Below are 23,761 nucleotides of genomic sequence, written 5' to 3'. Positions count from 1 at the left end.
AGCAACTCACGCTTCGCGTTGTTCTGCTCCTCGCAGCTGCACGCTCACCGTGTCAGCTCCTGCATCTGGACTTCAGCCACGCCCGTCAGCATCCTGGGTCACCTGCTAAGAGAGAATTGGTGAGAAAGAAGACCTTACCTGCTAAAGCTGCATCACAGAGACTTCACACCGACGATCCTGAAAGGGAAGACATCATTTTAAAAGCATTTCGCTCCGATCGCTGCAGCGCTGCATTTCACTCACCTTTCCTGGGCACCTCCATCTTCAGCAGCGATCATCCGGATCCGCAGCCACTTCCCAGAGCCTAGAGAGAAAAAGACAAGAACACAAGGTGAGAGAAGGAAGGGAATAGGAAAAGCTCAGTTTCCTTCTAAGACTTACCTGTTGGGTCATTCCCATTTCATTTTGGGTCCTGCCGCTTCCTGGCATTCCGGACCCCGGCCCCTATGGGGAAAAAAGACAAAGACATTGAATGAGCGAATGCAAAGACATTACCCGAACGCTCATCCAGAACTTACCTGTCATTTACTGGAACTGCATGTTTCACTTCGGGTCGGCGCCATATCTCCGGCATTCCGAACCCCGGCCCCTAAGGGGAAAAAGACAGAAGCGTTAGCGCTTGCTGCAATAAGACAATGAACATTATTATTAAGCTTGAACTTGCTACGGAACTCTTACAGCGCCTTACCTGAATAGTCAAGCTTATTTGAACTCCCATCAAACCTCAATCCAGTGAAGTAACTGGGTTTCAACGCGCCCCTGCATCAGAAGCAGGATGGAGAACTCATGCTTCCAGTCCCTAAGGTGAGACTTCACGGGGAATCGAGGAAGGGTATTGTGGAGGGTTGGAAGGGAGTGGGAGGCTTGAGCATTATTCCGTCAGTAGGTAATACTCCCTTTTCACACACAGGGGAATATTCCTGCGAGCCAGTGAGCCCATCTTCAGAGTCCTGCGCTTCACCATAGAAGAAGCATCAGCACTCGAAGCCAGACCTGCGCCTCCGTGGGAATCAGGTGAGCGTGACAGTTACCTTGGCATAAAGAAAGCAACTCGTTGTCTAAGGCCTGACCCTGAGCAGGATGAGCAAAATGTTTTTCTAACTCCTGCCGAAAACCAGGATAGTTCCTCAATAATGGATCATCTCTGTTCACTAAGGGTATGGACCAATCTGCAGCATGTCTCCCAAATAAGAGAACACAAATGCCACTTTGGCCTGATCAGAAGGAAAGACCCCAGGTCTACATAGAAAGTGTAGATTACATTGGTTAATAAATACTGCAAAATACAGTGGATCTCCTGTAAATCTCTCTGGGGCTGCTAGGGGAATATTTCTGGGTAAGACAACTTGTAGTGGAGGACTGGAAGCGGGAATTTGACTCTGAAGCCCCACCAGGGAGTGGTGCCTGCCCTGCTTGGGCCTGTAGCAACTGGCGACCCAATTCCTCTGTGCGCCCTCTATTAACTACGAACTCTCTCCTAAGAGAGTTGGTTTCAGACCTGGCTGCACTTCTGCTCTGAGTTCTCCCAGAAGTTGGGATAAATTATCTATTCCTGAGTCCTCCATTACGCTGAGGTGGAGTTGTTTAAGTACGGCTTCGCATTCTGTAATGCTTACCTTAAGTCTCTGCGGGAGCGTAATGCCTTTTGAGATGAGGACCTGTGGTCTGGGCTTTAGTTCTGTGGAAACAATGATTATAACAAAACCACTATTGTAATCCACATTCACAAACTGTTAATTGTGATACAGTGTACCTTGAAAATAACCCTCCCTTCTCACCTGTGCTTTTGTTTTGTGGAGTTCTCCATCCTGTATTCTACAGCGGCGCGTTGGTAGGCGACTTATTCTGAGGGGGCAATGGGGTCGAAAGCTTTTTATCTGAATAGTGTCCAAAACTTCTTTTAAAGGTATCATGGGCAAGCCTCTTAGTGAACATAATAATTATTTATTGTCCATCAAATTACAAATGGTGGCTACGTTGGAGAGATCTCTCTTGCTAGAATTTCCTTTTATCTTTTGCAGGTTTGTGCGTCCCCAACAAGGGCTGAAGCTGTGGTAAGGCTGCAGCTATACTAGTTTTTTAAGGAAACATTAATTACGTCAATTCGTCGAAAAAACCGAGTAATAACTGCCTTCAGAAACAAGTGTAGTAAAAATAAGCGAAGAAAAGCCTTGCTGAGACTTCAGGTAAGCACATATGAAACTTCTTCTTTCTTTTCTTTTAACAAGTTAATTCATTCATTAAATACCTTGTTTTGCAGGTCTTCTGAGAAACTGTGGAAGAAAATACCTTTGGAACATGCAGGGACTTCTGTGGAAAACTTTAAGAAGAATAAGCTGCAACCGCGGACGAAGGCTGCTGAGAGAAGAAATGCTGCGGCTGCGACTGAGCTTCTGACAGGAGATGCAGAGACTTCGAATATTACTGCGGACTGAGGAAAATTCCTGGACAACTACGGTTCGGTAAGTCTTTACAGTTTTTCTTGCTATTCTGTAGATTTTGCTATGGAACTAATATCTTTGGACTCGTTTTCTTCTGTGGACAGGTCCCGTCAGGAGATTTCTGGAAGCGTTACCCGCTGTCAGCGGAGAAGACGCAAAGCGAGAGCTTCGGCGGAGGCAGGGCTTAAGTAGCCCCCTCTGCTACAGGTGTAGAATGCACTATGAGTTATCTATGAGATTAGAGGCGGCCATGTTGAGGGTAGGGAAGATAATGTAAGTGTAATGAGCCTATGGGTAAAATGCTAACAGTGAGATAAATGCCTCTTGCGCCAAGCTTGAAGCCACTGTTGACCCACTGATACACATGAAGTTCCCTGCCTCAACTATTTCTGAATGGGATTTGTATTTCTGTGCTGGGATCATGACAATGGCTGGGTGGTTGTCCGAATCCACATTCCGTGTTGCGGGTGTCTGGATGGGCAAGAATGGCCTGAATGCAATGTGAGCCTGATTGGCTGCCTGCCTGCATGCATGCCCTTCTGATTTATTGGTTGCCCGAGTGTGACCCAGCAGAATGAATGAGAGACCAAACAGTACATCTGGGGACCTCTCACTGATGGAAAATGTTCAGAAGCTGAAGTCGAAACTTGATGCTTACTCTCGAAGCCGAGCCGGAAGAAGAAGCTAAACCGCTGTTACCTTCGACGCAATCTGAAAGCTGCTGTGCCTTCAAGAAACTGATCCAATAGAGGGCCTGACTAGGAGACCTCTTCCCGAGCTACGAGGAATCATTGCGCATCAGCTGATCTTTGCCAAAGCTCCCTCGATGTCAGACCCTCGAAAGGCTGCCGACCGGAGAAGGGGACCGCCGCAGAATCCAAAGTGAAGCACCCGGACATCCAAGTCCATCAGCGTTGACCAGGGTTTGCAGGTTTGCTATAACCGCTGCAAGAACGTCGAAGTGAGTTGCCCAGACACAGGGACCGCTTGACGCTGTGCTGCTCAACGACCGGAGCCGCAACGCTCCATTGCCTAAGACATTTGAATCAAGGACTCCGGCTGGAGAAAGTCAAGGTCGTCGACAACCAAGGAGAATCAGCTGGTGGGTTTCCCGCCACCCGAAGACCACAAAGATGCCGACGAAGAGCCGAGAGCCCGCCGTGGTCATGTCCCGATCACGGACGACCCGAAAGCCCTTTCTGGGGCAAAGTTCTTCATTGACTCTTTGCAGAAACGAACTATCGTTGTCGAGGGGCACCGCACGCCTCATCTTGCAGGACGTTTTCGACCGACCGTCAACGAGCACCGCAAAGACCGAAGCTGCTGCCTCAATGACCGTGTTCACCTTTTCTTCACGGAATCTCAATGATCCGTGGCTCCTGCCTTAAAGGGACTTCACTCAAGAAGGGCCCGTAGATGACTCATCGAATAATTCTATGAAACCAGGTATATTTGGGTCCTAAAACCTTTAGAAGGAATTGAGACTATATTAAGCATACCTGGACTGGGCTTGTCAATGGGCTTAAGTTACAGGTTGCCCAGGTGGGGGGATCCTCACACAGAACGGTCTCATGGAAGTGGGATAGACTGTTCTGCCATTGCTTGATTTAACTTGCTTTCTTTCTGTGGTCTATCGTCGATTCATCTTGCAATCTGATTCGTATGCCATTTGTTCTGTTAGCAGTTGATGCATTTCAAAAGGAATCGATAGTTAAGATGGTACCACGTAGACCTGTATATATTTGCCATTATAGTATTGCCAGAGTACAAAGTGTGTTATTGTGATTGGGTATATAGCTTGAACCTTATTTATATAAAGAAGTGTGTTTTCACCAACAGTGTGTGGACAGTCCTTTGTGGGTGCTTGGAGGCTAGACTGTACTTAAGAACCAGCCCACATCACCTCCTGAGAGCTAAGCCTTGATTGCTCGTCTATGTTTTACCAAATAGAGAATCTTGGCCGGGGTGCTCTGTGCTTCAACTCTGCCATATAGAGAGCAGGAGTACAGATACCCCCCTGCAATCTTTACATTGTGTTCAACCATCTTACAAATTGCGTAGACATCCACAACCTTTGAACCCCCCCGCCCCCAACCCCTGCAAGCAGGTTTCCGCATTACATAGAAACTCCTCTCACGAGTGTCTAAAACTTCATCGCCTCTGCTAAGCACTCCAACCTATCCTCTATTCGAATTCTCCTTGAGCTGTCCACTGCAATGACACAGTCGATCACTCTGATCACCTTAATACTCTCCTCTTGGGATTCGAGATTGAACCCTTGCCTGGATCGAATCCTACCTTGCACCTCACCAATTCTCAGTCTCTTGTAGCAACAACACCTCTCAACTCACTCCTCTAAATGTTGGTGTTCCACAAGGCTCTGTCTTGGTTCCTCTCCTCTTTACACTCTACACCTCTGCTCTTGTGGCACTAATCTCCTCTTTTTGGTTCTCGTTTGTGGATGATACCCAAATCTTTCTCTCTTTTTCTGAACTCTCCTCTGATCGCTCTATCAAACTTTCCAACTGTCTCTATGGCATCAAATATTCACTGGCTTTGCATTTTCTGATGTTAAACTAACATAGTGGAGTTGCTCTTCTTCCCTGCCAAATACTCTCTCTTATCTCTTTCCCCGCCTAGCCAGTTCCCACCTGATACTTTCTCCTACTTGTCTTCGGCTACAAACCTCTGCTCCATCAATGACTTTTCTCTACTTTCATCTCTAAAACTGCAACAGTGACTCGCCTCAACCTCCTAAAAAGGAAAACCAAGCACCTCCTTAGTTTCAACAGCACTAAGGATCACTTAGCCACTCTTGTCTTCCCTAATCTGAACTACTGTGCTAGCATCCTCTTTGGTCTCCCCAACTATGATTTATGTCCTCTTGAAAAGATCAACTTTGCTACCAGGATTCTCTTTGAACTCCCTCATTTCACACCTACTTCCTTGAACCGTCACCAGGCTATATAGCTGATGATGCAAAATAGGGCCAGATTTAAAATGTCTTCTCCTGGTTCACAAATCTATCCATGGTAAGGCTCCACCATATACATTCCTCTATCTAACTCTACAAACCTTTTTGCAATCTCTGCACTGCCTGCTCGACAACGCTTGTGGCACCTTGCGCTCTCGGTGCTTCCTCTCACTAACACTCTTTCTCTCTTCCCACGGACATCTGAGAAACGGTTCCCACCGACTTTTTCAAAACCATACTAAAAGCCTAACTCCTCACCAGTTACCCTCTTCACCTACCTCTCATCTGCCATCTAGATAACATTATTTCCCTTGTCTCCAACCTGCCTCTGTCCCTCACTTTCTCTGCCTCCATTCTAGCACTTCCTCCATCATGGTCACATCCCTAACACAGCTGCCCGTACTGCCTACCTGCACTTAAAAGGACTAATGTTGGTTGTCCTTAATCTATGCATGACCACCGATGTATTGTCCCCAGTGACTGTACTATGACCTCCCCTCCGCAACCTGGTCAGAATCTCACTCAAACTCACAGCATTGTAAGAAGCTAACTGCTTCCCGTCAAATCTAATTTTCTTTATCTAGTTTACATTCTTTTGTGATCAAATGAGCATTGTACCTCCCTGTATATATAAATAAATATTCGTAAACCCATGTTACGCATGTGTGAGCTGATTTATATGTGAAAAACCTAACATTGTTCTACTTTATGCAGAAATATGAAAGAATGACTAACATGACTGAACAGGGAATTCCAACCAGAAAGAGATTGTAGCATGTTATTAAACCACATTATAATCATTGCTATGTGGGGATTGATAAGGAGCAGAAATCTATCTATAAATTCACATACCTATCTGTCCCACCAGTTGATCAGAGAAAAAAAAAAAGAGATACATGCACTTAAGGTAGCCAGTCATTTTACCGGATATAAAACAGAATAACATTATGACTTGGTTGAGACACTCTCAGGGGCCATCCACCCAAGAACTAGTCAATGGGCTGTGTTTGTGCTGGTAGAGTTTCCCAGACCCCCTTTGTTTTGCATATTAAGTAACTTTGGGTCTCACCCTAAGTTACCAGGGGAATCCAGACGTGGATCCCTTGCTCACTGTTCTTAGAGAGGCACAGCTCCACCTCTCTGATGAGGCCTGACTAAGCCGAAACATGTGTCTGGGGTTGCTGTTGGTACTCTTGTTCAGAGGTGAATTGCCTAGCATTTCGGTGCTGGACTGCAGCTGGGCAGGACAAAGACTAATATGCAGGGATATTTCCCCACTGTGAAAGGGACAGTGAGCTAAAGACTTGGTTGAGACTCTCCCAGTGGCCATCCACACAAGAACAGGTCAATGGGGTGTGTTCCTGCTGGTAGAGAGTTTCCCAGACCCCCTTTGTTTTGCATATTAAGTAACTTTGGGTCTTTCCCCTGGCACTTTTACCCTGCCTCCTCCCCTGCACTTGCGCAATCTCAATGTCACTTGGCCTAGTAAGATCGTTGTCTACGTTCTCCCTCTGTTCCCCCTTCCTTTCCTCGTCGCTCCATGAAACGGCACGTTACAAATGCCATATCATATCATATAAAAGTTTAGTAGTTATTTAATTCTCTGTTCTTTAATTAGTTTAAATCACATAAACCCACCCCTATGAGCTCCCAATGCCAAAAAGGTACCAAGTGGCTGAGAATAGCGCCTTGCTGCCTCATTCGAGGCAAGCAGTGCGCTCTACAAATGTACTACCTACAGCATGCTTGACCACCTCTTGGGACCAAAAGGTGGCTAGGGAACAAAACAGCCACTCAACCTTCTCAGTAGCTGCAAAAGAAAAGAACAGATGACCATAGGCAAAACAGGCACCTTCTTGCAGTATATTAAAGAACACAATACAAATTGGCCTACCTGTACGCAGGAAGCTCAATATTCCACCAGCAGCACAATGATAAACAAGGGGGAGGATTGGTTGTAAAATTAAAAGACTTCAGATTTACCAGATGCATACAAGAGCTTGGCAAGATTACCAAGTGAATAGTTCTCAGAAAGCATCCAGAAATTAACAGTTCAGATATTTGCATAAATTCAAATCCCAATAAGCTAACAAGATCCCAAATAGCCCCATTCCAATTATAAGGCATGTCTGCTAGCACAATCCAAAGAAAAAACAGTCCAAGTCCTGTACATGTGACTTCCAATCCTAGGCAGAGGGGAGTGTGGAAATAGGGGCTGGAGGCAGGTGCGGAAGAAAACAGCATACTAAGCAGACACAAAAAAACACTTAGTAAAAAGGATGGTCCATAAACTGTGAGGTCGAAGGAGAAAACAATCTTGGTATGGGAAGCAGAAAACAAAAAGCTGGGAACACGCACATTATCGAAGGGTCAATCCAAAAGTGCTTTTTGATCATTGAGGAGCACCGCCGCTTCAGTATTAGGACTATTTCATGCAACTGAACTAGAGCACATTTCTCGAGGCATGATGGGGATTGTAGTTTGCTCTGCCAGCGCGGTACAGGCACAGTTCCTACGATGCTCCAGATTCTCGAAGGAGAACGGGATGGTCTCATGGTGTGAGCTGTGGCTGGGGCAACATGCCTGATTTTTTTTACCCTGTCCAAAGCACAACTCCTTACCCTCTTTTGGAGTTTACCTGAACCTATCCAGCATAGCTCTGTCTGGGGCCAGCTCTTCTCCTTCAGGGCCCCTCCCTGCTGGTCTGTGTGCCCTGTGTCTTGCAGCGGAGACCTGTTGTTTATCAGCCATGTGCCTGACTGTAGTGTGCAACTGCTGGTCTTATGTTGTTGTTAAATTTGAGGTCTTCCCCCACTTTACTTATCTGATTTGGCAGCCCACCAACTTGCTTACTTCAGTGCCGCCATGTCTAGCACGGGCAACGCCATCTGGATGCTGGCCCTGTAGTGACTTAGGCTTCTGGGACCCAGGTCGCATTTTATTCCCCCTTTTCGGGCAGTCGTCCTCCTGGAGGAAGTGAACTGCAGTTTGCTGACAATCTTGTAGACCAGAATAATCAGAGAAAAAGCGTACACCAAATGTCCCAGACCAATTGATCCAAAACCCATCCCACTGACTCTGGATAATTGTAGCTTGATGCAATGCTCTGGCATTTCTTGTTTTCTGCAGTGGTGGAGCAGCCTCAAGACGGCCCCATAAGTCAAATGAATTAGCTACCACCTTCCTTCATGCAATTCCGCCTCAAGACAGCCTCTTGGATCTCTGCTGGGCGAGTCTGTGGTCATGTTCTTTCCTCCTACGAGGTGCATTGTCAACAGTAGGACCTGGCACCAGCACCATGAACTGTGCCACCTGTGACTTAGGCAAGGACCTGGCTCCTCCCTGCTTACTGATGTTCTACATTGCAATCGTGTAGCCTGGATCCAAATGGCCTTCCTGGCGATCACTGGTAGGAAGGCCTTAAGTGTAACGTAGATCACCCTCCACTCCAGCATGTTGATGTGACCCAATGACTCCTACAGAGACCAAAGTCCCTTGGACTTGCAGACACCAGAGATGGGCTCCCCAGCCCAACAGACATATCAGAAATCAGCCACAAATCATGCCATTCTTGGAATGGCTGGCCCTGGACCAGATTGGGAGCTCAAGTCCAACTGCGACTGCCAAGACAACTGTCCTACCTTCATGGCAGCCCTCCACAGTCTCACTCTCACCATGGCCACTATCCTCCCACTTTTTCAATCCATCTCACCCACCAACTTCTTCCCGTCATTCCAAGCAAAAAACCACTCAACTACAACCAACCTCAACCAACCTGCCTGCCTTGGACTCCCCCAGCACCTAGTCAGCCCCTCGGAATGGATCCAATGCTTCGCCACACCTCCACACCTCTGGTTCCTTGCCTCATGAACACCAGGAATCTGAGGCTAGGATCACGTTTCATCTCCCATAGGACACCCTCCAGGTGGCCTCCCCAAACCTCCATTTCTACTTCCAAATCAATTATGTGCCAGCCTTCTAGTCAGCCTTCAGCACCCACAGAGATAAATAATCTCCCTACTTGTGCCACTTCCACCGCTGGATTACTAGCAGCTACTGCCTCACCAAGCCCGCGCGAACCACCTCACCCCGCAGCTAAGCCACCATCCATTAAAGGTGCATTGATCAATGCTCGATCTCTAGTTGCCTGTGCACCCAATATTGCATACCTCGTCACTGAAAATGACTTGGATTTTCTCGGTATCACCGAAACCTGGCTTCACCAGGCAGCAGGCCCTGCTCTCTCCCTAGCCCTCCCGAGGACTATACGATTATTAGAGCTGACAGAAACTCAGGCAGAGGAGGTGGTCTTGCGTTTATAGCAAAAGCCCACCTGGGCTTCAGAGACACCACCCTTTCCAGTCTACCTTCTGCCGAACTCTTATCAGTGAAATTCCCACTAACTTCCACCCAAACCAACCTCTTACATCTTGTCTACCTCCCACCAGGCCCCACAGCCTCCTTCGAGGAAGACATCAAAGGCCTCTTAACGTCCAATACAAAATTAGGCTCCCAAATCATACTTCTTGGAGACCTCAACCTCGGGTTCCAAGACCCCAATGATACCAACGCTCTAGCTCTCGAAAAAATTCAATTTCCCAGCTCGGCTTTAAACATGAAATCATGGAGCCAACAAAGGGGCACACCCTCGATTGGCTGTCTGACCTCAACTGTTCCATTTAAGTTCTCCAGAATGAACCTATTGCCTGGACAGACCACCACTACATATCCTTCGCCATTCAGGGGACCACACCTCTGAGTCCTATCGTTGCCCTCCTACTCTCTCTAGGAACACCCGCAACATAACACTGCCTAATCCAAAACATCCTGGATGATTATAATTACAAAAACCTAGACCCCACTAACTTGGTCGACCTCTATAATAACAGCTTGAACAGTATCGCTCCTCTCAAACTAAAAAAAGCCAAACCTGTTGCCCACCTCAACAACTGGTTCACCCCAAAACTAAAAATCTTAAGGCATGAAAAAAGAGTGGCAGAATCTACCTGGCGTAAAGCGCCTACCACCCACAACAAGGCACTGTTCACCATAGCATCGGCTGCCTACAAAACTGCCATCCAACATCCTTAATGCCAAATCTAGGACCAAGGAGCTCTTCAGCATCCTAAGAGAATTAGAATCCCCAGCCCCACCCTCTGAAGATTGCACCAAAGATGCAGCCTGGTGTACCAAAATACAAGAAGCCCTTGCAAACAAAACTCAGCCTCTCGAGCAGCTCACCTGATAAATATTCTCCCAAGACCCAAACCCCTCAGTGCCCGCCATTTACATTCTCCCCGGTCACGCCCAAGGAAGTAGAAGACATTATCAGAGGCCTTAAGCCTTCAATATGTCAAGGAGACCCCTCCCCGGCCCCCATTATCAAAGAATGTGCTGAAGACCTGTCCCCATACATCACCACTATGATAAACTCTTCCTTTAATTCCAGTCTTGTTCCCAACAACCTCAAGGAAGCCTGGGCCATGCCCCTCCTAAAAAAAGCCCAACCTAGACCCCAGCCTACCCACTAATTATAGGCCAATCACAACCGTCCCCTTCCTCCTAAAAATGATGGACAGAGTTGCATACCTGCAAATCCAGAAACACCTGGAGGACAACAATCTCCTCGGTCTCCGACAATCTGGTTTTCGGCCCAGACATGACACCGAGACCACCCTCCTGGATCTGAAAATACAGATGGATGAGGTGAAAGACAAATGCAAAGTGGGCTTGCTCCTCCTATGAGACCTCTCGGCTGCTTTTGACTTGGTCGATCACCAGATTCTCACTGAACATCTAACCACCGCAGCGGCCTTCTATAATAATGCATCTAACTGGATTAAATCATTCTTATCCAACCGCACCACCAGAGTCTTCTCACCCTCAGCAGCCCCAATACCCACCCATTGTGGGGTACCCCAAGGCTCTTGCGTCTCACAGACACTTTACAACATATTCACGAAGCTCCTCTTCGGCCGCCTCGACAACTTGGGTGTCATCTACACGAACTAAGCAGATAACACCCAGGTTCTCATCACATTGTCAGGGTGCTACGACGCGGACTCCAAACTAATTAACGATATCTATTCAGAAATACACGCATGGATGGCTGCACACAGCCTCTGCCTCAATGATGAAAAAATCGAGCTCCTGATTGTCGCTACCCAGGCTCGCCTTAAACTGGACCCACAGCTTGTCCTTTAACATTGATGGACATCCGATTAAAGTGGTGAAGAAGATAAAAACCCTGATTGTTTATCTTGATGCCACACTATCCTTAAAGAAACAAGTAAGCTCCATTGCATCATCAACAGCTTACACTAACAAGTTAATCAACACCTTTAAATCTTACCTTCCCCCCCCCCATTAGCTGGATGACGTTCGCTAGAGCGTTAGCTCTCTCCAAATTAGATTACTGCAACACGCTCTTCCTTGGGACTTCTGAACAGAATCTCAACAGACTCCAAGTCCTACAAACCAACTCCTTAAGAGCAGCACTAAACATTCCCAGATCCAGCCACATTACCAGCATTAGACAGAAAGCCAACTGGCTCCCAGTGCACGATAGAATCTCTCTCCACACTCTGGCTATCACCCACAAATGTATGGCCAATTCCGCACCTAAATAGCTGTCAGACAAGTTCTCCCTATACCAGCCAGCCCGACCTACCAAATCCTCCCAAACACATCTATCAGTTCCTAGGTTTAACCTGAAAACTGCAGGTGGAGCTAGCTTCCCCGTTCAAGCCGCCAACCACTGGAATTCCTGATCTCCCACCATTAGAACTGAACCCTCCTTCAATGCCTTCAAAACCAGGGCAAAAACCTGGCTCACTGCCAAGTCCAATATCTGAAGCCCCGGCCGCCACATGCTGATTTTTTTGCTCTTGCAGCAGGTGCCTCTGCACCTGACAGAATGTGATCAACAGAAGGCAGAAGGACATCAGCCCAAGGGGCCTCTTGCATTTCCGCACCACACTTCCTCACCTGGACTGGGTAGCCAATACCTACAGGGACTATACACTTGCTACGGACAGCTTCATCAGGCCTTTCACCATATCCATCTGGGCATCCAGGAACCTTTTCTTGTGCAATGGGCTTCTACGTGTTCACAGAGTAGCTGAGCCAATACAGTAGATGAACTGTATATGCATTGCCTTCCTTGGGCACTGCTCTGTGTCCGACTGGTTCAGCCACTCTTCTAAGTAAGGATAAACATGGATACCTTCTCTCCACAAATTTGCCGTCTCCAGCATCAGACAGTTTGTGAACACTCAGGCGCTGATCTGAGTACAAACGGGAGACCCTTGAATTGGGAATATGCACCAAAGAACTTGAACCACACATTTCTGGTGCTTTTTTGGGATGGGCAGAGAGAAGTAAGCTTCCTTTAAATCCAGAGGGGCTGAGAGAATCTCCCTTTTGGACTAAGATGATATTTTGCAGTGTGATCATCTTGGAATGTTTTTCATGAAAATTAACATGTTGAGCACACACCGATCCAAAAAGAGCTTGTGCCCTTGTCTCTCTAATAAGGAAATATGTTGAGTGGATGCCCTGTACCCTCTCCCCTGAGGGGATCACGCTGATGGCACCTTTCAATAACATCTGTCCCCTGGGCTCTCCTCCCCTGTGCTGGTGTATGGGGAGGTATTTGAATGAATTCTAGTACACAGCTTCTTGTCACCATGCCCAGCACCCATTTGTCTGATGTCATTGACCGTCAAGTTGACAAATGGCTTGAGACCCTTCCACCCACTGGGGTGCCACAGTGGGACGTGCAGGTGGAAAGCTTGCTTGGGGGTGGCGGTTGGGCCTGGCCCCCTTTCCACTGGTTACCCCCTTTGCAGGCCCTGTGAGGTAAATAAAAAGAGCCTTGACCCCACTGAGGCTGATGGTGCTCTAACTTCACTGAGGTTGACTTTGACAGGACAGCTGACGACAGACACCTGGCCGACAACACTCTGACAGGATGTGCCCTCTGGGTCTCCATCTCAAAAGATAAGCACCGGGTCACTGCTCTTCTCGAAGAGCAGCATCCCATCAAATGGAAGATGCAAGTTTGGAGTGCATTGCTGGCCTGAAACCCACAGGCTTTAGCCAAGATTGCTGCCCGAGTACAAAGCCAGTGTTCATACTGTGGAAGCTGGCGTCCAGAGAGTCCACAGTAGTACGCATAAATGTTTCTAGAGGTCAGAATCCACTCAAAGAACAGATCCTCAGCCTTTGTTTGCTTATACTTCAGGATAAACTTGAAAGGACTCTGAGCTGCAGCCCATAAGTCTGTCATATCGGTCTAGGACCGCAGTGGTATTGGACGCGCGCACAGCCAAGGACACCAACTGATTCACCTTCCTCCCAGTAGAATCTTGCCTGTGTGACTCTTTCTCCAGGGCAAGGTCGAGTAGACACCCAGGGTAGCCGACTTGTGTCTTACTGTGGTAGTCACGACTAAGATCTTGGCAGAGAAGAGCTGAACTTGGGGTTTTGTAGTCCTTATTTGCACGATTGGCAGTTGTGGGATTTGAAGCTGGAGCATTGAAAACTTGCTGGCCCAACCACCAAACTTTAGGCATTACGATGAGCAGAAAGGTTGACTTGCAGGCCCTGTTGAGTTTAGCCATCCAAGCAAATTTCTCCTACCTGCATATCAGATTATTTTCCATCATGGTGGGTTTTAAGCCTTTCTTCATTGCCTCTAGGGGCCCTTAGCGACTTTCTGGGCGTCTGAGCCAGGGAGAGCCCTCCATTAGCCTTTGGGAAAATACGTCAATGGCAGATGATGGTGTCTCGAAAAGGAGTTGTTGACGAAAACGTCAATGACCGGACCTTGACCTGCATCAAGACCTGTACCAGTGTGACGCAGGCAGATGAGAACTACCTCTCAATGGCTTGGGCCGATAGTGACCCACCTACGACTGAGCTAAATCTCGCTGGCGACACCATTTCCAGCAATGATGAACAGACATGGATCCTTTGTGGTAAAAATTCTGAAGTCAGGTGCTCCACCGATAGCACCTCAATCGCAACACAGAGGCAGCCACTGCTGCAAAGGCAGCAGCGGCAATGTTTTTCCCCCCCTTTCTTCATTTATGTCGATACCATACCCCATTAGATGACAATGGGGTAAGGGTTACCTTTTATTAAACCTTGATAGGGTTTTGAAGCTGGCCTGGGGACAACCTACCCCTCTCCCGCATCAGGGGCTACAGTACTGGTCTTCACCATCTCAGCCTGCTTCCTCGTATGCCCATCTGCACGCTTGTGCTTTTTCTTCTCCTTTTCAAGGAGCTTGTCACCTCTGGGCCTGTGCTGCCAGGCCAGCAGTTTTGTTTCACTGTCAGCCCTTGGTCCTGAGGACAGCCCTTGGCAGAGGTCACAGGCCTGATCATCACAGGGTTGCAGGCAGTACATACAATGTTCATGGGGAACCCCCTGCCCAATGCTCTTCCTCAAACACTTTGGACACAGTTTAAAAGGGGACATTCTGTCTTTCCCTTCCAGGCTAGCCATAAAGGCAAGGATCCACAGCAGGTGCCAGAAAAAAAACTGCAGTGCCTTGGCACTATCTGGAAGACTTGTATGCCCAATAACAGAGGCACACTGCCAGGGGTTCCTTCTCGAACTGGGTTCTTCAGTCCTCTTGTCCTTGTGAGAATTGTTACATTGTCTTCTGCCTTGTGGCTTGTATCCCCAGATGTCTTCTTTGTTTGGCCTTCTTCGTCTGGGCTGTGGATTTGAGGTACTCTATTCAGAGACCCCAAACGCCACTAGCGAGACCTAAAAATAACCAAACTCACCTGTCGACCCACCATTCATGGGCTGACTCCAGAGCATCCAGTACCCGTCCCCATAAACTGGGCTCCTGGTCCAAGAGTTGGCTCTGGTTGAAGGTGTCCCGTGTGTATGGGCGCAGTGGGGTTTTGAAGGCTGCTACTATCATTGATCACCACTGATTTGAGGGGTTGTGCGCTCCCCCCACAGCTAGCTCCTACTGGCATGCTAGTTCACAAACCCTGGACTGGAAATCCTCAGGGTGGTTACCTCTCCTGCTGCACTTGTGGGGTAGGAACTGAACAGCAGTGGTCCCCCACCACCTTCAACAGTGGCAGATCCATGGGATGTGTCCAATTCATTTTCAAGGCAGAAACTTTGGAAACTCTTGAAAAATGACAAACGGGTGCTTACTTAAACTTTGACTTTTTTTCTGGTTCCACTTAGGTTCCTGGAACTTCTACAACAAACTAGTAAAATTGCACTAGTGATGTTTATTATATTGTATTATATTGTATTGTATATTTTAGTATAATCCATCTCTGTAGTTCACTGTGTCCAATAGGAAATAATTGTGTTACAGTAACCTCTGTTGGTTAGAGTTTTTCTAACTGCTCTTGTTGGGTGAACTCTTGGTTTCCATCTTAAAAGGTAAGCACCTATTTAGGCGTAGTACTGGATTTCTAATTTTACTTGCTACCTTTTGAGCTTGTTAAGTTATTATGCTTGTTGGAGTACAGTCAATGGGACTGATACTATTTTTTGAATACCAAACTACACATCTTTCCATTTATGCTGGTGTTCGGTTTAGACATGGGAGCGAACTTGAATTGGTGAGTCAGGGTTGAGTGGCAGAGGACGCTCCTCTTTGAGCCTGCACTATACCACATGCTCTTCCACTTTTGAGGAAGGGTTGATTTCCAGCTGGGATTGCGTGCTGGTAACCTTGGCTGTTATACCATGAACCTGATGTGGGTGTGAATGATGACTGGGATGACCACTGGTTAGCGTGTTATGCACAACAATCCCTCATTCCTGCTGAGGCCCTGCTTTGTTGGTAAGGCCTTAGCTAACTGTCCAAGACTTAATTGTCTTGTGTTCTGTTTTGGCTTTTTCTAAAGCTTGGTCTACCACCGTGCCAAAAGCTTAGCTTGCGCTACATGCATGTCCAGCAGTGTTGATTGGGTCTCTGGTTTGAACCTTGAGCCTTGTAACCACGCATGTCTTTTAGTAATAGTGGTTTCTGCAATTAGTCTGCCAGCTGTGTGTGCCAAGCCGAAGGCGTTCTTTATGGCTGTGTTTGCAGACTGATTCCCCTCACTTGGTACGTCCTTTATAAAATCGTACAATCGATCCCATTGGGCTCTTTTGTACCTGGCCATGAATGTGGTAGCATTTACTATCCTGGCCTGATAAGCAGATGGCGCAGCCACTATTTTGCCTACAGCATAAATGTTTTTGCTTCGCTTATCTGGTAGGAATTCATTATTTTAAAGATGTGTTTCACACCTTTTTCGTGTGATATTTTTTCTCAACCCTGGGGGTCAAATGGTTTTGTTAACAAAGGATTGAGAAGGGACGGGGGATTCTCTTTTTGACTGCCTTTAACAAAGGGACATATTGGGCCACTGTTTTATTCCTCAGAGTTTATAGTCAATACAATCAGTGTATTCCTCTTACTCCTATGTACCAATCCCAAAAAGTTGTGCTGCTCTGTGTAAAAGGTAATTTATAAACAGAGATCATCTGTGGTTGAGGATATGATTGGAGTGTCCTCCACATCTGGTGCCAAAAAAGTGTATTCATCAGGGTCGATATCCTGATCGTAAATGTTTACCTCACCCTCTGAGTATTCATCTTGTTGAGTGAGGTGAACTTTACCTTGTGTCTCTTGGAACTTTGATATCTTTAAATCACCACCTGCTGCTGATGTTTTTCAACCAATTCTACAAAGGAAGTTACTTTGTCCCTGGTTTCTTGAAACCTTTGTTTGGTCCATGTGTCCGTTGTGGGAACAGGATCATGTTGCATACTTACTAATGTTTTTTTTGCATTGCTATTGAGAAATTGTTTTCCTCTACCATTCCTGTCTGGTGTGAAGTGGTGGAAATATGTTTTAGTGTTGTTGCCGTTTTCAAATGCTACGAAGATTTTGACTTCGATTATTCTCTTGAGCCTTCAGACTTTTGTTTGTGTGCAGTCTTCACACGTGATAACTTGTGTTTACTTTTCAGCGTTGAATCGAGGACATGTTTCGTGGCAGATTTTGTGTAAATAGCCGAAGTGCGCCTGCTCCACTTTGGTCACGCATCCTGGAGTTTGATTTTTATATTGCCAGCCTTAATGTTGCTAAGTGCAGCCTCAAACAGCAATACTCGACATCCGGCATTAGGAGCTGGGGATGGCTGTGAGGAAACACTTCTTTCAGTATTTGGTTCTTTGGTGTCGCTTTTCGTAGCCAATACTATCTTCCTCTGCTTAGAAGTCTTCCACTTCAGTGGGGAACTCTGGCCCCTTTTGTGATTGCATCGCATAAAAGGCACAACGCTAGGGAATGCACGCTGAGTGTTTTAGGCTTAAAGAGTTTATAAGCCTCACACTTTTTCTCCCTATGATCCCTCGGGAGACATCTATTGCACACGCGGTGCAGGTCTACACACGGGAATTTACTGTTACAGATGGGGCAACATTTAAAAAGGACTGTTCTCCAGTAGGCCAGAAGCTGAGCAGGGAGCCAATAAATGTATCTGTTTGGGGAATTAAAGGGATTCTCGAATGCCTTTGAATGTGTTAAACCAAATCCACACTCCCAACTCTCCCTACTGTTTACCTTTCATCCCAAAGTCAATGGCACCCAGGGATATATTTTTCAATGTCGATCCATATCGAGAGGTTGTCGAGTCACGTGAAGCATCCGGCACAGAAGATCGGTAACTCAAGTCGTAAAGTATTGGGCTTGGTGTCGAGCAATACTAATAATCCAACTATTTTTCAGAAACTCCTGCGTGTTTGCAGATGGTGGAAGAAAAACAATCTGAGGACGTTAATGCTTGAAGGAGCATGGCCATCTGTACACTCAAGTCAGGAATGGTGTTAGAGGAATGCCCCCGTCGATGCGCTTTTTCAATTCGAAAACACCACAATATGTAATACTCTGCACCATCCACTGGATGTCAGCTTATACATAGCATGTGAATCTAAGTAGATTCACAAGCTCCAGCAATATATATTTTAACAGTATATTAAGTGTGGTGCATTTTATTGTTCAGGGATCCCCTCCTAAGAGCGAAGCTTGCCTGCTCTGCTACATTACCCATTGAAAGAGTTTTGCTCTAACTTGGTGGACCATCCTTTTCTTCCACTCAGAAAAGGTTTCTTCACAACCCTCGTCCGAGGGTTGTGCAAAAACCCTAATAAGGGTTGAAACAAAATCAGCCTCATTAATAACGCAATGGGCAAAGATGTAGAAAAATAAGTGAGAAGTACAGAAGGGGAGCTGGTTAAAAGGTGACTAGAAGAATATGTGGTAGTTCTAGGGCCGTACAAGACAATGGAAAGTCAATGGGAGGATGGAGGACTTTAGCATATATTAGGATAAAGAGAAGAGAACAATCATAAGGCACATGAAAAAAGGGTGCACCAAACTGTGTGAACTCAGAACTAGACCTTGTCAAATATCCGCTCCCAAGGCAGGACAGCCTCAAAGAAAGAGGAACTCAGTCAGACGGGTTAGGAAGACAAATTTTACATATTAGCAGATAAGAAAATGTTAAGATACTTCAACAGCATTGGGCAACAATTATAAGATTGACTTTGCAGCCTTTTTTGAGGGAATGAATCATGAAATCAAGAAAAGTGGTTTGCCAGTTATAATTTTAATGAAAATGTTCTCCAACAGCAGCACTGGCATTACGAAAAGAATGGTCACAACTACTGAAAACTCCACATGAGATGGGTGTGTAGAGCAATTGGAGACAAAATGATGGAACAACTTGGAAATCCAGTGGGCAGCAGTGGAGGAAGTTTGAGCAGTGGAAGACAGACGACATCAAACCGCAGCACATTTGGGCCAAATTCTACTTCTTTAGCTTCTTTTGGGCAGCTTTCTTCTTAACCATTTGCAGTCGTTTCATGGCATGGAGTTGGGACTCCTGTGAAGTAGGGACCTTCAGGCCAGAAGATAGGTTTCCAGGATCTACTATTACTTTGTTAGTGGCACTGCTGAGGTTTCCAACCAAATTGCTACCTCCATTTCCACTGTTTGCATGGCTGCTGCTGCTACTACTGCTGCTACTACTACTACTACTACTACTACTATTACTACTACTGGGACCTGTGCTGCCGGGGCTTGGCAGGCCCATTTTGCTTAAACTGTCACTGCTTGTTGAGCGACTGAGACTTGTTTTACCCAAAGTTAGTGGGGGCATGGCCTTCAAAGAAATAGAACTTGCACTGCTATTACTGGAATTAATTTTGGGGCCAGGTGTCACTTTTGATGGAGCCAATCCAGACAGTCCAACGGGTTTCTGGACGACAGATGTTGTTGCAGGCTTTCCATTGTTGCTTGGTACTGTTGGACCCAGTTTTCCTGTTGCTGGTCCTGAAGAGGACGTTTTGGCACCGAAAGCAGCCCATCCAGTAAGACCACCAGCAGCAGAGGAGGACAGGCTGTTGCTCGAAGAGGATCCTAAAACTGCAACTGAAGGCTTAAAAAGACAAATAGAAAACCATCAATATTTCTTTCAGTCACTTTACAAAAAGTAATGCTGGAACACAATCTCACATGATTTTCTCTTGTACTTAAGTTAGTATGTAATAACTGATTAACAACTATTAGTAATTTTCCTTCCTCAAAGCCAGTAGAGCACCATATAGATTAATTAGCTCCAAAGCATGCAGACCCAAGTGAATCGCCCACATCTCTACAAACACATCGATCAGGTACTTCAGTAGCTTACTTCACAGGACTTGAAACTAGAGTCAAAGTTGATAAGATGGTCTCCTAACCAAGGATGGGGATATCCTATATGTTTATTTGTCAAGGGAGGATTTCCCAATTTAGGTTATGTTATTGGGAATTATACCCTGCACCACTACCATTTGTATGGTTTCCAGGTGCTCTTAGGGTTAGTGAGCAGAGCAATATAGCTTTGCTGATGTGTTCATGCATGCAGTCCTGAAGGAACCCGAGCTCTGTTCCTAGGTAACATGCATTGAGAGCCGACAGGTATGTGTGTCCAGAAGATAGCCTTGCATGCTTGCGGTGCTAGAATGCATTGGCCAGGACTGTGATGCGTAAGTTGATTGTAGAGGTGTAGCAATCTGCTTCATATCAGTTGGAAGAGTAATTCAATTGCGGTGCGTGTGTAGCTAAGTTGATATGCATAATGTGTGCTTAATAAATGAGAATGAGAAATTTAGTGTGTGGAAGATAGGCATCCATCCGGTATGAAAATGGCAAACTCCCTGTAGTGGTGCTCTTTGGGCAAGGTGCTTGTGAAGAGAGGTCCTGAGGCAACCTGGAGAGGGGTTGGCATCTCTGATTGTATGCAGACCTCTATAAGAGTGTGGGTGGCGGGGGCACACCGAGAAGTGGAACACATAAGAAGCGTACAGCAGTGTACCAAGTAGACAGTGGATGAGAACAGTCCATGAGGGAGTCCAGTAGGGATTCCAGGAAGACCAGATTCCTGGTGGGGTCACTAGAAACAACAAGGCAAATTCAAGATGCGATGCAATATCTAGGAGCCAATCAGATGACTTTCATAGGGAATCAAACAGCAAAACACAGTAGGGAACAATTTCATTGGACATCAGGGGTGAATTCAAAGTGGGACATCAAGGTGCCAGAATTCTGCAGGGCAAAATAAAAGTGGGGAGCACAAAAGCAAAATGACAGTGGAAGTCATGGAAGTAAACCCAGTGGACAGAATCGCAGTAGCGCACATGGGAGCAGTTTGGTATGAGATAAAAAGTAGAATGGTGAGCAGACCAACTTGTTTTGCCGCTCTGCAAATGATTTGATAGCGCCCTGATAGAACTCATTGCCCAGAAACAATATACCTTTGTCTACCCCATTTCCCATATCTGAGACCGTCTGAATTTCTAGTAGATGGGCATTATCCCACAGTTTTGCCCCAAGTGTGGTTTTGCTCTCCTAACTTTTTTTTAGTAATTTATTTCGAAGACTGAATGATAACCTTACTCACAGGGCGGGGGGGGGGCTCTAAGATTTGGTTTGTCATTTAGGACTTGTTTGGGTGACTAAAGTTCCATTCTGTCCCTTTTAGCCTAATAGCAGGTCCAAGCGATCCATATTTACCCATTCATTCGATACCAGCATGTGGGAGGTCCAACAGTATTTCCTTACATCCAACAGACCCAAACCGGTCTGTACAGTGTATCCAGGGCCACTCGTGTGGTCCTACTATTCCACAACAGTCTGCAGGTACTGCTTTCCAATTTGGTAACATTTTAACCAGGAATACTATATGGTGTAGATTGCAGTACATAGAGAAATTTAGAAAGGGCAAATCTTTTGAAAATCCCTGTTCTCCCAATAATATAAGCAATAATGCGGACCAACATTTGACATGTAAAAGGAATTACTGCAGCATTGGCTCCCAGTTCAAATCTAGGCAAGTCCATCCTAGTTTTAGCCATTTGTATCCATAGATACAAAGACCCTGGTTTAGCTCTTAGAACCGACTCAGAAAAAAAAGCAGGTCATCAGCATACAAGGAAACTATAGTCCCTCACAGGGACAAAACCCACCAACCACTGGTTCTCAGATCAACATAGATACTGGTTCCACGGACAGGGTGAACAATTTTGGGGTGATTCAACATTCCTGATGGGTGCCTCTGCCAAGTGAAAAACTCTGAGACATGCTCATTTACTGCTACTACTGCTACGACTGCCCATGGTATGTGTATAAGGAACAAGTTACTTACCTGTTACTGTTGTTCTCTAGCATGGGTCTGGCATGGATTCACATGCTCATGAATATTCCCCGTCGTCAGGCTGGGAATCCTCGGTAAAGAAAAAATCTGTATCAGTTTCGTTTCTAATCTGTCTTTCTTAGTAGTAACCAATCACTGATCTCTGGGTCATACTGCCCCCAGCCAATTACTGCCCTCTCCCTAAGCCCCTCCCCTGGCAGCCATCCTCAGATTTGGTAGCATGAAAAGTGGCAGTATGACCAAGTGAAGAGCCGCAGAGGGGAAGGAGGGAGGGTTCGCATGTGAATCCATGCCAGACCCATACTGGAGAACAACAGTTACAGCTAAGTAACTTGTTCCTTCTCCAGCATGGGGTCTGGCATGGATTCACATGCTCATGAATATAAGAATACATAGCAGTACACACATGCACAACCACGGGAGGTGGCAAAAGGCTCAACATTAAGCATTACATAAACTCAACATTAAGCAACTCTTACCTCCTCACCAGGCCCACCTTCAGGTGAACAGGTTGCGCAGCACTGCTTGGCCGACTCTGGACTCCTCCCTGGAATCCCGGTCGACGCAGTAGAATCTCGTGAAGGTGTCCCTCGACCTCCACATAGCAGCCCTGCAGATGTCCAGCAGTAGTAGCAGCGATCGCTCTGGTCGAATGGGCTCTCGGACGGCCGGGCAACGGTCGGTTTGCCAACCGGTGACAGTGCATGATGCAGCCGGAGAGCCATCTGGAAATGGCAGTCTTCAAGAGAGCCTTCCCCTGGTTCAGAGGTCCAAAGTTCACAAACAGCTGTGATGTCTTCCGAAAACTCTTCGTTCGGTCCACGTAGAACTTAAGCGCTCTAGCTACATCCTGCGAGTGCAAACTCCTCTCGGGCGGCAACGAAGACGACGGGAAGAAAACTGGTAACACCAAGGGCTCGTTGAGATGGAAGTCCGACGGCACCTTGGGCATGAAGGAAGGGTGCGTCCTAAGCACCACCCTCGTATCGTGAAAAGTCAAGTATGGGGGTTTGCAGGATAGGGCCTGGATCTCTCCCACGTGTCGTGCGGAGGTAATGGCCACAAGTAACGCTGTCTTACACGACAGGAACTTCAACGGAGCCGAATGCAAAGGCTCGAATGGTGGTCCCATGAGCCTGGTCAGGACCACGTTGAGCTCCCACGCCGGGGCTGGAGCCTTCATCGGCGGGAACGATCGGAACAGTCCCTTCATAAATTCCTTCACCAGACGATGAGACCACAAGGACGCCCGTCCTGTAGTTCTGTTGTATCGGGAGATCGCTGCCAGAGGTACCTTGATGGAAGCGTGAGCTAGTCCAGCCTTGGCCAGTGACAGTAGGTATGGTAGTAATTGAGGCGCCGTAATCTGTAGGGGGTTAATCTTCTGTGCACGGCACCAGACAGAAAACCTCTTCCACTTATGTCCATAGCACTTGAGAGTTGAGGACGCCCTGGCCTTTGCAAGAACCTCTGCAGTCTGCCAGGATATCGTACCCCCCAAACTCTAGTGCTGCAGGAGCCAGGCCTGCAAGTTCAGAGACTCTGGGTCTTGATGAAGGATGGCGCCTCCTTCTCTGGAGAGAAGATCTGCGTCCGTCGGCAGCTTGACT

General features: G+C 46.8%; 1 protein-coding gene across 2 annotated transcripts in view; it reads right to left on the bottom strand.

Moving 5' to 3' along the window:
* Positions 1-19,045: 19,045 nt before the first annotated feature.
* The window catches only part of INTS12 (integrator complex subunit 12), a 698,746-nt gene continuing 694,030 nt past the window's right edge, over positions 19,046-23,761 (bottom strand). For both annotated transcript variants that reach the window (XM_069630951.1, XM_069630952.1), the window contains exon 7: positions 19,046-19,895. In XM_069630951.1, the coding sequence (XP_069487052.1) occupies positions 19,266-19,895 (630 nt within the window). In that variant the 3' untranslated portion in view covers positions 19,046-19,265. The remainder of the gene's footprint in view (positions 19,896-23,761) is intronic.

This window comes from Ambystoma mexicanum, chromosome 6q (assembly GCF_040938575.1).
Source record: "Ambystoma mexicanum isolate Mex_15411 chromosome 6q, UKY_AmexF1_1, whole genome shotgun sequence".
Lineage (NCBI taxonomy): Eukaryota > Metazoa > Chordata > Amphibia > Caudata > Ambystomatidae > Ambystoma > Ambystoma mexicanum.
The sequence above is the reverse complement of the archived record's forward strand: the minus strand, read 5'-3'. Positions and strand labels throughout refer to the sequence as shown.